This window comes from Rattus norvegicus, chromosome 7, assembly GCF_036323735.1.
Source record: "Rattus norvegicus strain BN/NHsdMcwi chromosome 7, GRCr8, whole genome shotgun sequence".
Taxonomy (NCBI): domain Eukaryota; kingdom Metazoa; phylum Chordata; class Mammalia; order Rodentia; family Muridae; genus Rattus; species Rattus norvegicus.
Window position 1 is genome coordinate 54042278 of NC_086025.1, and position 15693 is coordinate 54057970.

A 15693-nucleotide genomic window follows, 5' to 3' on the forward strand; every position below is an offset into this window, starting at 1 on the left:
GGAAACAAGGGGAAGAAAAATCAAAGAGGACCAATTACAGACCTGAAGGAGAACATGCCTTACCGAAACTAAGAATATCAGATGGGAAAAATGAATAAAGCAAACCGGTTTCAAAAATTCAAAACTACGAACAAGAAGCTGTCGTGAACCCGAGAATACCAGACAAAAGTAGCTTTGCAGGACCAATTCTCATGGCACAGCACTATACATTTCTGCAAGCAAACTTTGTTTATTTCCCCAACCTAAATGACATGTATAGATTATTAGCACCTGTCACAAAGTGATACAGGTCTCAAATCTTATAAATATGCTAATTTTCTGTTCAAACTGTATACAATAAGCTATATAAGCTATTTCCAAACTGTCCCAAATCTGACTAATTCTCAGTCAGTAGTGCAATTCCTATGTTCTCGTTGAAACTAAGTCTTGACTCTCATTCTTTCCCCATTGAGTCCTCTTTCCACAAAGCAAAGTGATGATTAAAAATGAGGTGGCATCATAAAACCTTTGCTATTCATACAGATTAGCAAATTAAATAGTAATTAGGAACTTAGTCAATTTACTGTTTTCTTTTACATTTCTTTATTTACTTTGTGTGTATGTAGGGGTCAAAGGACAACTTGTAAGACTGTTTCTTCCTTCTACCAAGGGAGTTCTAGGGGGAGCTTAGATCATCAGGCTGGCCCTAGTTGCCTTTACATGGAATCAGGACGTGGACTGGAATCTTCTTTTACTTTAATTTTTTTATGTGTACAGATGTTTTGCCTGTTCATGTCTGTTTACCATGTGTCCTTCTGGTTCCTGGAGGACAGAAAACAATATCAGATCCTCTGGAACCACAGTTACTGATGGTTGCAATTGCCACATGGATGCAAAGAACAGACCCTGGAGGGTCCTCTGAAAGAGAGCCAAGTGATCTTGACGACTGAGCCAGCTCTGCAGCCCAGTCTGAACTCTTCAGCAAATGTTTCCAAGGCTTCCTCCCTATGATCTGAGATACCCATGAGCTTGTTCACTCATATCCTCTCATTCATTACAGACTCGCTGACTGCTCCTCTGTCAGTAAGGGACTTACTACACCTTCCTAGCTTTCCTGTACTCAAAAAGCTCCTTCAAGACCGATCCAGGAACAACTGTCCTCATGTTTACGTTTCCATATTACATTTTCATTCCTGAGACAGGAGTGATTCATGTAGTACAGTGTGAACTCTTCACACATCTCGAGAGCCTGGGTGATAGTTTGTCCTACTCAGTACAAGAACTGCAGTATTTCCTCAGTGGTGTTTACTCTGCCAGTTACATGCAAGCACTGTGGAAAGCAGGAACTCTGTCACTTGTTACACTGTTGATTAGGTCTTGGAACAGAACCTTATTCATGCCACAGCTTCAGCAGGCAGTCGCTCAGTACCTTCTGGGCATCTGTGGATTCAGCACTATCACTGGGGTCATGACTTCAGCTCTTGAGTTTCAAAAATTGTGTTCTTAGTTCATAATCAGATCACTACTCTTACAAAGGACCTTAATCCTGGCTCCATCGCTTGCCACCTACAAGACCTTACAAGTTCCTTAACATCTCATGGAGCTGTGAAGATTAATACTCAGTAAATACTGGAATACCAGCTTTCCCCCTCGTTTTTAATATGTGCAGGACAGTTGAAGGACATGACAAATGATCTTGATGGCAAAGAAAAGTGAATCAGTTTAATTAACTGAGTTTCCACAGAAAAACAGATATGGGGGAAACTTCATGATACAATTTTGATCTCTAATCCACATGAAAGGAATGATTATACTTTATTATTAGCTGAAACCAATTGACAACCAGAAAGTTCCCTATTCCCTGAACTGTTTCATCATTAAAACTATCTAAAGGCCTATTCCAACAATATCTGTGAGAACCTTATCTTCCTCATTATGGAACAACAAGTATCTACTAAGTGCTTTTCATAAACATAGTCCTAATGACACAGAGACAATCGAGACACACAATAAAAACAGCAGTGTGCTTACTATACGGTAAGCTCACGGCATCAAGGAGAATGGTTCCATCCACATACATCTCTCTAGTGTCTAGGATGGTAGGACATGTACAGTAGGCACACAACAAGCACGTCAAACTCAATTCCTAAATCAACTGGAAGTGACTTTCCCTGAGCTTCACAATGTCAGGATCATCACTTTTAAACCATGTCGGTTATGCTCTCCTGCTCTACGGAGTAAATTGCAATCTCAGATGAGGATCAATTAGAACTAGGTACTATGCCACCACTCACAAGTCAGGACTCTAAATCCTAGGAAGACATGTCTTTTCTCAGCCTGGAACCTTTCAGAATCCAGACACAAATGTCTATGGTCCATCAGGAAAGCTAGTAAACTAACTGCCTACACATAAGATACACACTAGGAGACACTAGAGGAAGTTTTCCTTTTCCCACTTCCAAGATTGTAAATATTTAGCTGAGTAAGGAAAGATTGCTCCAACTCTACAACTTCATTTCAATGCAATGAAGATCTAGAAGAAACGGATTCCTGGTTCTTTGTCCATTTGTATCCAGTAATTTTAGTGCCCAGGAACATATAAGGCTGTAAGACTGACTCAAAACTTATTAACACACTTAGAAAACATCATTCAACTTAAATACAATAAATATGCCTCCTAGCTGTTATCAACTGCTGGCCACACAAACCCTTGGGTGAGGTCTTATGTTTACAATTGTGATTACCTAGGGCCTGAAATCGTACAATCCTCTAATCAAGTATTTTCTGGATACCTCATATGCTTACGTCATAATCACTTCTACCCCAATCTGGCAAAATATAGGTTCAAGCACTCTTGTATCAATTCCAAGATGACCCCTACCCAGTTGTTTAGTTTCACTAACTTTTAGTTCTAGGAAAGATAGCTTTCTTTCTTCACTTCCTCTATTTTTAACTTTTAAAAAATTAAGAAAAAGCAAAACTGGGAGTATAGAGTTAAGTGTTAAAAGTATCTGCCTAGCATATGCAAGGCCTGGGCTCAATATACAGCACCCAAAAATAAAAACAAGCCACACTAATCCTAGCAGGCTGAAGGCACAGGCAGGAAAATCTGAGTTCCTGACTAGAATAGAATGTCTAACAATAAGACTTTATTGCAAAAAGCAAAAAACAACCAAAAAAACCCCCAAAGACCCCCCCCCAAAAAACAACAACAAAAAACAATACCAACAACAAAAACCCAGATAGAGATTTGAATAGGGTAAATCACTAATGAATTTGTAAAATACAAATGGGAGTTAAAGATAGCACTCAGTAGATTGGAGGTGAAAAAAGTACTTTGAAGTTCTACTAGTCTCCTGTGTAATTACAATAAATTGGCATAAGAATAATATCGCCAATGCAATATTATTAATATTGTTAATTCTTCCTTTCTATCCTTCACTAGGGTTAGCTCCTCACATTTTAACATACAAGTGAAACGTGTGACCCCCCTCCAAGTCTCAGTAACAACAAAAAATGTTCCTTATACATACATGGCTTCTTTTAAAACTAGTTAGTTATCTCTAAAATATTTTTTCTAAGGAAAATAATTTTCTCACTCGTCAATCTTTATATGTCCTTCCCACAAAGTAAAATTAGTCAATGTCTGTCATGCCAAAGACATTACTGCCTTCCAAACCAAATCCACCCCCAAAGCAATATCCTATTTGCAATTTAAAAAACCTTATAGGACTAGACAGCCAGTTACAATCACCACCACAAACCCTCGCTTCTTCGAATATATGTTTTATCCATTTTATATCTTCATTCTACCATGATTAACAAGAGCTAATATAAAGCTATAATGCTGCCTGAAACAGGTAAGAAAAACATTTATAAAGAAGGAACTCCACTCTTTAATAAAAACCTTTAAAATGTTCTTGCTTAAATATGAAATCAATATTCTAATCCTATATTTAAAACTATCTCATAGCAAAGAGGAAAACCATGAAAGACAAGGAAAAAAAGATGAAAACAATGCTTTTTTTTTAATACAAAATAAGGATTCCCCACCCACTGCCCAAACCTTGAAATCAATGCACAGGGTGAAGTGATAGGACACGCTGTTCAGGCACTTAGCAAAAACCTGCTTCTCCTCACAAGGCAAGTTCCAAACTAAACTGATTTTTACTTGAAATGGATGAAGTGATTAGATACACTACCCTCTACTGTTTGATGGCAAATTAGAACACTTTATCCCAGCCTTCATTAACAACACTAATGAGAAATCAACAGATTGTTTTACACTAAAAAATAAAATAAAATAAAAATCTTATTAATATGTAACATTTTGGCAATTTAATTTGAAAAAAATAAAAAATTTTATAATTTAATTTTATATAATTCTAAGTGATGGTACATAGCTAACATTTATTGAGCACTTACTATGCGCCAGGCACTGTGCTAAGCGCATTAAAAGTATAATCTTTATAAAAACAAAATCTTACATAAAGAAAAAACTCAACTATGAATAAAAATTTAGGTTTTATAACCAGAAAAAAACATAGCAAAACAAATATAAATTAATAGTTTTCTACCACATGAAAGGTATTTCACAAACTGTTGCTAAATAACGGGCTGACAGCAATAAATAGTTGAAGATCTAAATAATACATTAAACCAACCAAAGGAAAACAATCTTTGACTTCCTTTTACTAAAAGCACAAGAATGAGTACTTTTAATTGTTTAGCAAATTTCTGAGAAACTGTAAAAGAATTTATAGATGTATAGATAATATCAAAATAAACTGCAACATATGCTACATGAAATAACGAATTGAGAATTAGTAAGTCTCAACATAATGCGGTTCACTACATAAGTAAAATATAATTTTGAAAATTAACTATCTTTTGTTAAGCATTTCTGTAAATCCACAAAGGTAGAATTGGTTCTTCTTTTTTTCTTAAACATAAAGTATCCCAGAATAAGTACAAAATTCTTACTTTGTTGCCCGTATAAACTTGCCCCAAATTGAGACAGCTGACCTGATGTAGATGGTGATGCCAGCATCTAGAAACAAATTAATGATATTAGAGCATAAAGAAAGACAGAATATTGTAGTTACATCTTACAAGTCTATGTTTCATACCATAAATGTAAGACCCAACCCAAGTCCTTGTTGGTCAAACAGAAGCAACTATGTAATATGTCCCACATTTCTTATAATGACTACCACAACCAGATAAAACGAAATTGTTCAAATAGAAATAATTAATACTATGAGGGTTTTTAAGTTACACTAAAGTATAACAACACTATTACTTAACGTCAAAAAAGAAAAATGTGGCTACTAAAAAAATACAAAGCTAACCTTTCAAAGTCAGCTTAATTTATGTGTGACACTGACTTTAGTCAGTGCATTTAAACACATTTTAAATTAGCCTGTTATCAAAATGAAAGTTTGTACTTTGTAAAAATATTTGTTGATTTTTATATCCATACACCTATGAAAGTGGAGAAAAACCATCAGCGGAGCAAAATAAACAAGTAAAAATTGAAATAAAACCCCAGACATGGCATCTGCTTTAGAGTTTCTTAGTCAGTGACACTGACTTCATGAAGCTTGCTGTACAGTGCCTTCAAATTTACAAAAACTTTCCTGGTAGACTATACATTCTTTAATGGTATGCTACATTCACAAAAAAGGCTGTTTCTTTTTGTATTTCTTTACAGACAGAGATGCAGGAGTGCCATTTATAAAACATATTTAAGCTGAATACATGAGGACATGTAAGCAATGTTTCATTATTTCATTTTATACAACCACTGAAACATTTTTATTCAGCAAAACATGGGCCATGACATCAAGAGGTTTATAAGCTAGTAGGGAAAGAGGAGATATTATGCAATGCATTGCAAGTGCTACCACAGAAGTGCAGCATGACTGGAAAAGAGCACTCTCCCAGAGATGAAGGATCAATTTCTGTAGGTGTTACACTTGGAGCTACAGAGAAGTATCTTGTAGGCCAACCATATACAGCTAACTGTTAACGTTAATGTCGTAATCAAAGCACATGGTAAGAAATGGTGGTGACCAGATAAGTGATTAGGAAAGAAGAGAAAGCTCAATTCTACTGAAGAATATAAAAATGGGAAATAAAAGAATGCTGGGGACAAGATTCCAAACGGTATTCTTTAATGTCAAAAATCCCTTCTTACATCCAGTGTGTATATTCAAGACTATTAATAAACTTAAACTACATGACCTTTAATCAAATAGGTCAAAACATGACCAATCAAATTCTTCAGCTTGGGCAATAGTCACTACTGTCACCATATTAACTATAAATATTTTATACACATATTAAAAGTTCATTTCCAAGCTGAGCAAAAACAATTAAATGAATGATGTGCAATTTTTAATAATCCTGTAGCTGGTGACAAAGGTCTATATACAACAGTTAGGAATTGTGAAGTTGTTACCATAACTAGCTATAAAACAAAGTGTGTCCAGATGTTTCACATGAGACACTGGCCAACATGAACACATAACTCATGATGAATAAAAATCTTCACATGGACATCTTAGAATGTATACTTACTGGATACTTAATGCCAAGAACAAACACTTTAGTGTACTTCCTCACAAAGGCTAGAAATACATAAATGGTGTGTGTGCTGAACCTGAGCCCTGGGGAAGTATGAGAAGAGCAACAGTATGAAGTAGAGGACGCTGGGACTGAACACTCACCACACTGCACGACAGTAAATACCTCCTTCTACACTGACACACGGAAGTCATTAAACAGTACATCTCACAGACATAACAGCTTAAGGAAAATCAGAAACGGATCCTGGCAAACGATCAACTATTAAAAGACCTCAAAAAAGTTATGTATTGAAATGGTAAACGTTAATCATAAAATCCAATGTCTTAGAAGAACATAAAATCTCAGATCAAGGCATCACAGTGGAGAATGCAATGTAGTAGACACCCCAGCTTTACCATCTCAAAAGGGCAAAAAGTGAAAAAAGATCAAGTGTTACATTACCTATAGAATAACTATCATGTCCCCAGTTTAAAATTAATACCACGCAATGGCAATGTTTACATCTCTCAAGGACTATATACTGTAGCCAAACAACACAACGAAAACTTAAAGGCAGCAGCTACAATACTGTGGGCCCGGTTATTTCTTTCCCTAAGTTGTTAAGGGGCCCCTTTCCCTTTCCCCAGCACATCAGACTATAGCTTTGGCTGTTGTTTAAGACAGAACACCACTGTGCAATGCGGGCTGGCCTCAAACTCACGGTCCTCCTTCATCCATCTCCCATGGTGCAGGCTTCAGAATTCTAGCTTCAAAGTACTTAACTTAAAAAACGCTGAACACAGTTTGGTGATGGAATTAAAATTAAAAAAAAAATTCTCTAACAAATATTAAAAAATTAAAAATTATCCTCTAAAGTCTGATCTAACTTATTAAAAGGGATGGTGACTTTTATACAAGCAGAAAAATCTGAAAAAAATTAAATGCAATGGTTTTAAAAAATGAAACCAAATAAATTAATAAACAGAAGCAAAAGAACAAGGAGGAGGTACTACACTAAAATAAATGAGAAGGAGGGAATGGGACAGAAGACACAAATAAAATAGTTAATAAGTTACAAAAGCTGACAATTTTGAATGCAATACAGTAGAGTGTTTACAGAAACAACAGTTTAAAAATGGTAAAATAATGAATTCCTCAATAACACACTACTAAGATTACAATGCTCTTACTAAAAAAAGAATGCTAGTGCAAGTTCCTATATATGATGCTGTCTGAGTTCCTTTCTGGTTAGTTCTAAAGTATGAATTTATAGAAAGACATAGACATACAATCAATTGATTGCAGCAATGATTAAATTCAAAACGTTCTTCATATGCATTCATATGGAGTCTGTAGCAAGGACACTTCTAGAGTCACTCAAATTGTCTCTCAAAACACTATTCTCCAACTTAAAACATACTTTAAAAACTACACACACACACACACACACACACACACACACACACACACACACACACACACCCCTTTGCCACTATCGATTTCAGTAATTCAAAACTCCAAATCCAAGTGCTTTCCCAAACAGAAACAACTCAAAATTGGAAAACCTGAAGAAAGTTTTATCAGAGTCACGGTGTGTTACAATGTAGAAGTGGGCCTTTGGGGGTTTAGTGCTTGTTCTGGGTTGAGAAACGCGCACTACTAACTGATGGCTAAACATCTGCTAACTGTCTGTCCACATGGTGAAGCTGGGTGCTTCATGGACCTATCATTTTTCTCCATCTTACATTTTCACTTTACAAATACTGTTTGAAGATGAGATTGCTAATAAATTCTAAAAAACGATTTGATCTTTAATTCCGTTATTCTTACATAGTGGTTCCCAAGGTAGCCTGGGGCGCAAAATGAACCTTCTCCTAAAACAAACTAACAAATCTGACATACACACCCAGACCATAGTTTATAAAGTGATTTCAAAGATCTTTAACATTCTAATCTACCAATAATTTTCAACAGTATCTATTCCCATTCTCTTCAATGAAAACAATGTATTATTTACTAATTACTATAGATTCTAAAAGCATGTGTCTAACTATATAGACAAAAATCCGTGCCCCTGATAAGCTTAAATTCTAGTGGATTAAATGATAACCAGGTACTTTCAGGCAGTGACAAATGCTATGCACTTATCTTTAATAAAGCTGTTTAAATTTCATCTTTATTATTTATTTTATGTGCATATGTGTATGTGTGTGGCTGTAATATATCCCACAGCTCCCAAATGGCGGTTTGGGGACAATTTGTGTGTGTGTGGGGGGGGGGGGGTCAGTTCTCTCTGACTACTATGTGGGTTCAAACCCAGGTGATCAGGCCCACTGGCAGCAAACATGATCCAAGAACTATGGAATTTTGAAATCCAGAGAATTTAGAAGACACTGGGAAAAATGCTGATAGTTGAAATTAAAGTTATTATGAAGTAGTGATCAAAGGGAAGCCTTCTCAGGTAATATTATTTAGACAGAAAACATGAAAAGAGAGAAAACCACACAAAGTTCGTGGAGTGGGGGAAGGGGGTGCCAAATCCAGGGAGGAATGGAAGGAAGAGAAAGAAGAAATAATCAGATTCGAGCATTTTCTTATATGTAGTTAGTACTAATCAAGAGAGTAACAGTCACCAAAGATATCCTTACTTTATACTAGATTGCAACAGACTATTCTTACTGGCATGGAAGTCAGTATTAGTATCTGTAAAGGATGTAGGTATACTAATGAAGACTAGGTGTGAGCTCATTGATAGGTTAGGGTATTAGGCACACAGCAAACTCTTACTCATTTGGTATTATAACAGCAAATTCAGCATTCTATTGGAAATCACATATATCTTATAGGTCATGCTTAAAAATTAAAGGCCTGCAAAAAGGTCATTCGAAAGAACTGGTTAGTGACTTAACTAGCAAAGGGTTAAAGATACTTTTAAAGTTATACAGATGGGGAGATTATATTTGCTCTATGACTAGAATAAGCAGAATATTTTTCATTTAATTAATTAATTATTTGAGACAAGGTATAGTTTAGCTATCCTGCAACTCCCTTTGTAGACCAGGTTGGCCTCAAACTCGCAGAGATCCACCCATCTCTGCCTCCCAAGTGCTGGGATTAAAGGTGTGTGTCACCACAGCAAGCCAAAATTTGGATTTAAAAAAAAAAAAAAACAAAAAAAACTTTTAATCTTTTTTAAAGTGACAGTATAATAATAGTATTTAATATAACTTTAATTATTTCTGCAGACATCATAGAGGCTTAAGGAATTCTACTTAAAGAGCTAATTCGAAGTCGAATTATTTTCTCTCCAATCCCCTACTCCAAAAGTTTCATTATGACAGACTAAACTGACGTCAACATTCACTCAACCACTAGCCAAAAATGACTTGACCTTTAATTCTGTTATTCTTACATAGTGGTTCCCAAGGTAGCCTGGGGCGCACAATGACCTGTCTCCTAAAACAAATTATTAAAAATTATGTTATTTATTGTTATGTTCTCATTAAATTTTTATATCTGAAAACATTTCCAGAAATGACACAAAATAGCCATTATTTGCAAGGATATACATAATTACTTGAAAATCAGAGAATAAATGGACTAATACTAATAATCATATTAAAAGCACCTGAAGAACATTTGTTATTTTTCTTTAAGTTTTTAATTATTATTCATTCAATACTTACACTACCACAAGCTAGTTATATACTACTGTTCCTATGTTCCAGACAAGGTGCATACATTCAAACTGCTTACTTTGCCCTAGGACACAGGTCATAAATCATGTAGCTGAAATTTAAACTCACATTAAGGTTTCTACAGCCCACATTCAGTCACCAAAGCAATTAAAAACTTTGCAAAAAGCAAGTGACTACACGTAAATTCACAAACAGAAGAGCAATTCAACATGGCAGGAAAACATCAATGACAAAGCCTTCCTTGATGTCGGAGATAGTCAGTTGCTAAAGTACTTGCTGCACAAAGGTGCCAGCGAGCACATGTCAAGCAAGATATGGTGAGGCAGTATAATCCCAGTGTGTGGTGGGTAGTGGAACAGTGACTGCTGGTCAGTCAGCCTAGCCTGAACTGTATGCCCAGGTCTCAATAAGAGACACTCAAAAAACAAGGAGATGGCTCCTGAGGAATAACTGAGGTTGACTTCTGACCTCTGGCCTCCACAAGTAACCACACTGACTCAATCCCACGAGGAACACTCCCCTCATCTGCACACACAGGACCCTCCTTAAGATTGGAATAAAAAGCACAACAGACTGCTACTGAGCTACTCTACCAGTCAAAAATGATCCTTCTGAAAGGAAGTCAGTGTCGGTATTGAAATTAGCACTAATGTGCAGTAATGACACAAATTTTCATATAAAGGGATATAGGAGACCTTATGCAAGTCTTTAAAATGGTCTATAGAGCCAAAGCAATTCAAACTACTGTAGCCTAGATACAGACTCAGTATAATTTTAAAAACTTGCCCAAGAGCATCGGAAACTTTGATATACTAAAGGGAACCATTTCACTCAGCCATTTAGTAAATATTCTAAAATTCAAAGATAAGCAAATCACTCTCTATGGTCAAAATCTAGCACACTGCTTGCTTTGTAGGTTGCATGACTACGAGTTTTACACTGCAGTTATGTAGCATCCTTCACTCCACCTCCTAGCCTACAAGAGCCAAGTGACTACCTGGCTTTTACAGAAAAGAATTCTCTGGCCCACGGTCATTTATAAATGGTATAAAGACAATTGGATAACACCACAAAAGACAAGTATCTGCCACCTCACTGTTTACACCTTAAATCAGGATACATTTCTAATGGGCATAAGTTATAAATCAGGTTATGAAATAAAATAGGAAAATATAGTGAGAATTCTGAAATTTTGGCTTCTTTAAAAAAACACAGAAATATTCTAAGAATATGTTTTCATTTTAATGCCAGGTGTGAGATATATGGTGCTGCTTCAGATACTGTGCACAACAGGTAACTATGATTTGACTCGTGCTCTAACAGGGATGATAAGTTTCTGCAACTGTGTGACATTTGGAATCAGAGGGTATATAAATGCTAGGGCCATAAAAGGGGTGAGGGTTGTTGATTGGTTCTTGGTTGGTTGCTGCTGGTCACGGTTTAAGTAGTCATACTCAAAGAAACAACAAGAAATCAGCTATCCTGATAGCAAAGATCAAACATAGCACTAAGCAGCAGGAAGTGATTCTAAAGATGGCATCTGCTGCCCCTTTTGTCTCTTATCTAGTGTTAGGGGTTGAAAGGATGGAAAAAAGGGTGGAGACAAGTGGAAAAAGAACCCACAAACTAGCAAAAGACTGGCTACAGGAAAATCCCAGAATTATGTAAACCAGAAAACATTTTTTAAAACCCCTAGGGCTAGGGGTATGGCCCAGTGGTAGAGTACTTATCTAGTATGTGACAGGCCTCGTGTTCAATCCTCAGCACACAGGAAAACAAACAGAAAGCCACAAAATAACAAAAGCTGTTTGCAGAAACGATTTAGGCTGATTTAACCATTACAAAATGTAAGCATATTAAAACATCACATGGTGCTCCCTTAATATGTACAACTTTTAGGTTTTGTGCATCAACCATCAATGTTATTTTAAAGAGAAAATGTTGAAGGATCATTTTAATAAAACGATTAATATCTACGTAATATAAAAAGAATAAATTAAGGAGGAAATTTTGTGAAAATACTTGCAATAAAAGAAGAGGTCAAGACCATATCAAGAGAAATACAAGAAGTCACAAATTTGAGTGATACAAGAACTACATATGGTCATTAACCATTTGGGAAAGGCGTCACTCAGTGTATATTAAATCTGTACTTTACATTTAGAGAGTCTCTAATATATGTACATTGTTTTGATACATTGAATATAAATTGTCTGCCATGGGCTCATGTGTTTGAGCACTTGGTCTTCAACTGATGGCACTGTTTGGAAAGGTTGGGGAACCCTTAGAGAGCAGAGCCTTGCTAGAGAAGTAAATCACTGGGAAGAGGCCTTGAGGTTTTATAGCCAGGTACCACTTTCTGCTGCTCACACTCTGTGTCCTGACTGTGGCTCGCTGTGATTGGCTGCCAACCTCTTCCCTCACACCACTGGCTCCTGAGGCTATCTATACCTTCCCTGCCATGATAGTGTATCTCCTTCAGTTGTGGAGTCAGAGCAGATCCTTACGGTACTTCTCTTTGGTATTCTATAACGGCAATGAAAAAGGAAACTTTTACATCAAAACAATAAACTACTTTGGTCTATAAGTCAAGACTTATTACATGTCTTAAAGATATGGGGAATGCTGATGAGATGAAAAGTTATTACACACATTTTGATGCAAGATGGCACTATGTTCCAGGAATTTTCACTATAAGAATTCTGGTGAAAATATTTGAAGTATAAAATTACAATTCTAACAGTAAATTAGTCCTAACTAGATTTGAGGTTTCTGATCTATGTATCTATATTTTTAAAAGTTAAAGTCGGACTGTATTATTTGTAATAAGAAAAAGGTAACGGCAATAGCAACAATCCTCTATGCCAAGAAACAGGTTTTGAGATAGGTCCTTGCTTACAGACAACATCAGAACGCAAGCATATCTGTATTGCTTTTCAGTTTACTCTTCATCTGCCTATTATACTACTTAATTTAATAACAAAAATTTCCTGAAGGAAAATGTCCTGTCACTTCTGTGACAATCAACTATATTGGAATAGTATTAATATATGGCCTCTGGGTAAAGTAGATATACTGAGTCATAGTAGTCCTGGAAGGCAGACATTTCCTATTTTCTAAGTATTTGTTTTTATGAGTATAGGTGTTCTGCCTGCATGTGTGTCTGTGTACCACAGGCATACAGTGCCAAGGAGGTCAAAAGAGGGCATTGGATTTCCTGAAACAGGAGTTATGGGTTGTTGTAAGTTGCCTCGTGAGTGTTAGGAATAGAAGCCAGATCCTCTCAAGAGTAGCCAGTGATCTTCACTGCTGAGACATCTCTCTATCCCTGACAGACATTTCTTTGTTATTCATTGCCCATATAAGCTCAATTCTGAATTTCAATTTAAATCTCCACATATTAATTACACCCTTCCATTAGCATATCCATTATACTTTTCTAGCAAATGTTGCTTTTAATACATATCCACAGTAAAATGCACAAGTTTTATAGTTTCTGCAATGAAACTATCAAATATTACACCCAAACGTTTTTGTAATACTAGCAATTGAGCCAAAGGCTTTGCTAGGAACTTGCTCCACCACCAAACTACACTCCTTTTTAATCTTCAGCATCAACTCTTAAATCAGACACATGTAAATAAATATAATACACATCAAATAGCTTAACAGTCAAGGACCATTCTAAACTAGGTGACACGACTCCAAATAAATAAAGCCAATGTACACAAATTTCAAGGGAAAATAAGGTATTGATGATTTGTTTCTGAAACAACAAATTTTTCAAATAACAATAATGACAAAAGGCTGGGACCCAGGAAATGGAATAGGTTCCTAATGGTAACTTAGGTTGAGCCAATCTGTGACCTTCTAAGAATTGGTCAGTGACTTGGTAATAATTAGCTTTAATTAAAAAAGGACATTTGTTACATAACATATTTTAAACATTTAAAACAGCTGAGAACTGCTAAAGAAATTAGGAAATAGCAAATTTATAAAGTATTGAAAGGAAAAGAGCAGTCAAACAGATACAGAGCATCAGGATATAACTGGTTTGACTAAAAGATGTATAAACTAGATTAAAATGACTTGTTATTTAAACATATCTTACACATTTGACAACATTTTCATGTGGAAGGCATTGACCTACAGTCTCCCAGAGCGCACGTCTGTACTACACAATCTACACAGCACCACAGATTGTAGTCTCTGCTGTAGCTGTGGAGGACGACATTCCTAACTTGCAAGCTAGGATTGCAGCCAGGATGTGCACACAAGCTTGCTTAGCTTTGTAAGTACACTTGCTTTACTATAAAAATACTTCTCATGAACCAAAAAAACCCAGATTACCTCAAAGTGACAGTTTTTATAGTCCATGTCTTTGAGTACTTCCTATAACAATATTATTGCTATAAAATCCCAGGACAGTAACTAATACTTCCCATGACAAAGCAGGGGTTTATCTTTTTGTCCCCAGGACCTACACCTATGCTTAGCACAGACAATCCCCTGGAGTTCGCATGCTCCTCTTCAGGGAATTAGACACAGGCACCGCTGCTGAGGAAACCCAGCGTAACTTACATCTTTCTCTGACCGATGTGGGAACATAGAAGACTGGCTGTAGTACATGTTTTCATCATGGTAGTCGCTGTCCACCCCCTCTACAAACTTCTTTCTTGAAGCACCAAACATGCTGTTTGTCACCTAAACAAAAATATTACTTTTATCAAGAGTAGTATTTTGGAAAAGTCCGGCTTTACTTTACTCCTTATAGAAACAAAATGCATACTGCTGTGATCCTGAGACAGATTAACTAAGAGTGAAGTCTGACTATACGGTACAGTTTCACCACCCCACCCTTGCTCCTACAAGAAGATGCAAACAATTCTGCTAACTTTTATAGACTAAACCACAAATATAATTTTCCCGAATGCAGTTTTTTCTTCTTAAATGTCAGAGTACTCGCATACACTGCAAACACCGTGTAAGTACTGTATCTCCTGTGGAGCTGCTGAAGGGTAGTGAAGGCCTATGGTGGGAGAGCACTGTCTAATCACCATGCAAAGGCATTCCAGGATTTTATGTCACAACTATCTACACATACAATAAAATACACTTATCATGTCAGTACAAATTTATGATATTTTGTTTACTGCTTACTCTTTTGCTTCTAGAGTTTTTATAAAAACACTAACAATTATAAGCTCACACCAAAACCTATAAAATCTATGCCAATTTTTAAGTTTCCAAAACTATCAGCTGGCCAACATGAGCTTTCTGTTTCTGTATCTGCTCTCACTATACAGCCCAGACTGGCCTTCAATTCCCAATCGTCTTCGCCTCAGAACTCTGGGATTATAAGAAGGTGTCACTTAGTCTAGACATAGGAGGAAACTAAGGCCAATATGTCTTCTCACTCATGCCAATGTATTTAAGTTTAGAGACT

At 36.2% G+C, this 15693-nt stretch overlaps 1 protein-coding gene across 14 annotated transcripts in view; it reads right to left on the reverse strand.

The window, feature by feature from the left end:
* Positions 1 to 15693, reverse strand: part of Cnot2 (CCR4-NOT transcription complex, subunit 2) — a 101065-nt gene that overhangs the window by 25831 nt on the left and 59541 nt on the right. For 10 of the 14 annotated variants that reach the window (XM_039078728.2, XM_039078720.2, XM_039078730.2 and 7 more), the window contains 2 exons: positions 14829 to 14951; positions 4963 to 5029 (listed from right to left, as the gene is read on the reverse strand). In XM_039078728.2, the coding sequence (XP_038934656.1) occupies positions 4963 to 5029; positions 14829 to 14951 (190 nt within the window). Of the gene's footprint in view, positions 1 to 4962; positions 5030 to 14828; positions 14952 to 15693 lie in introns of those variants that run through there. The other 4 variants (XM_039078732.2, XM_006241369.4, XM_017594741.3 and 1 more) reach the window with 2 other exon arrangements.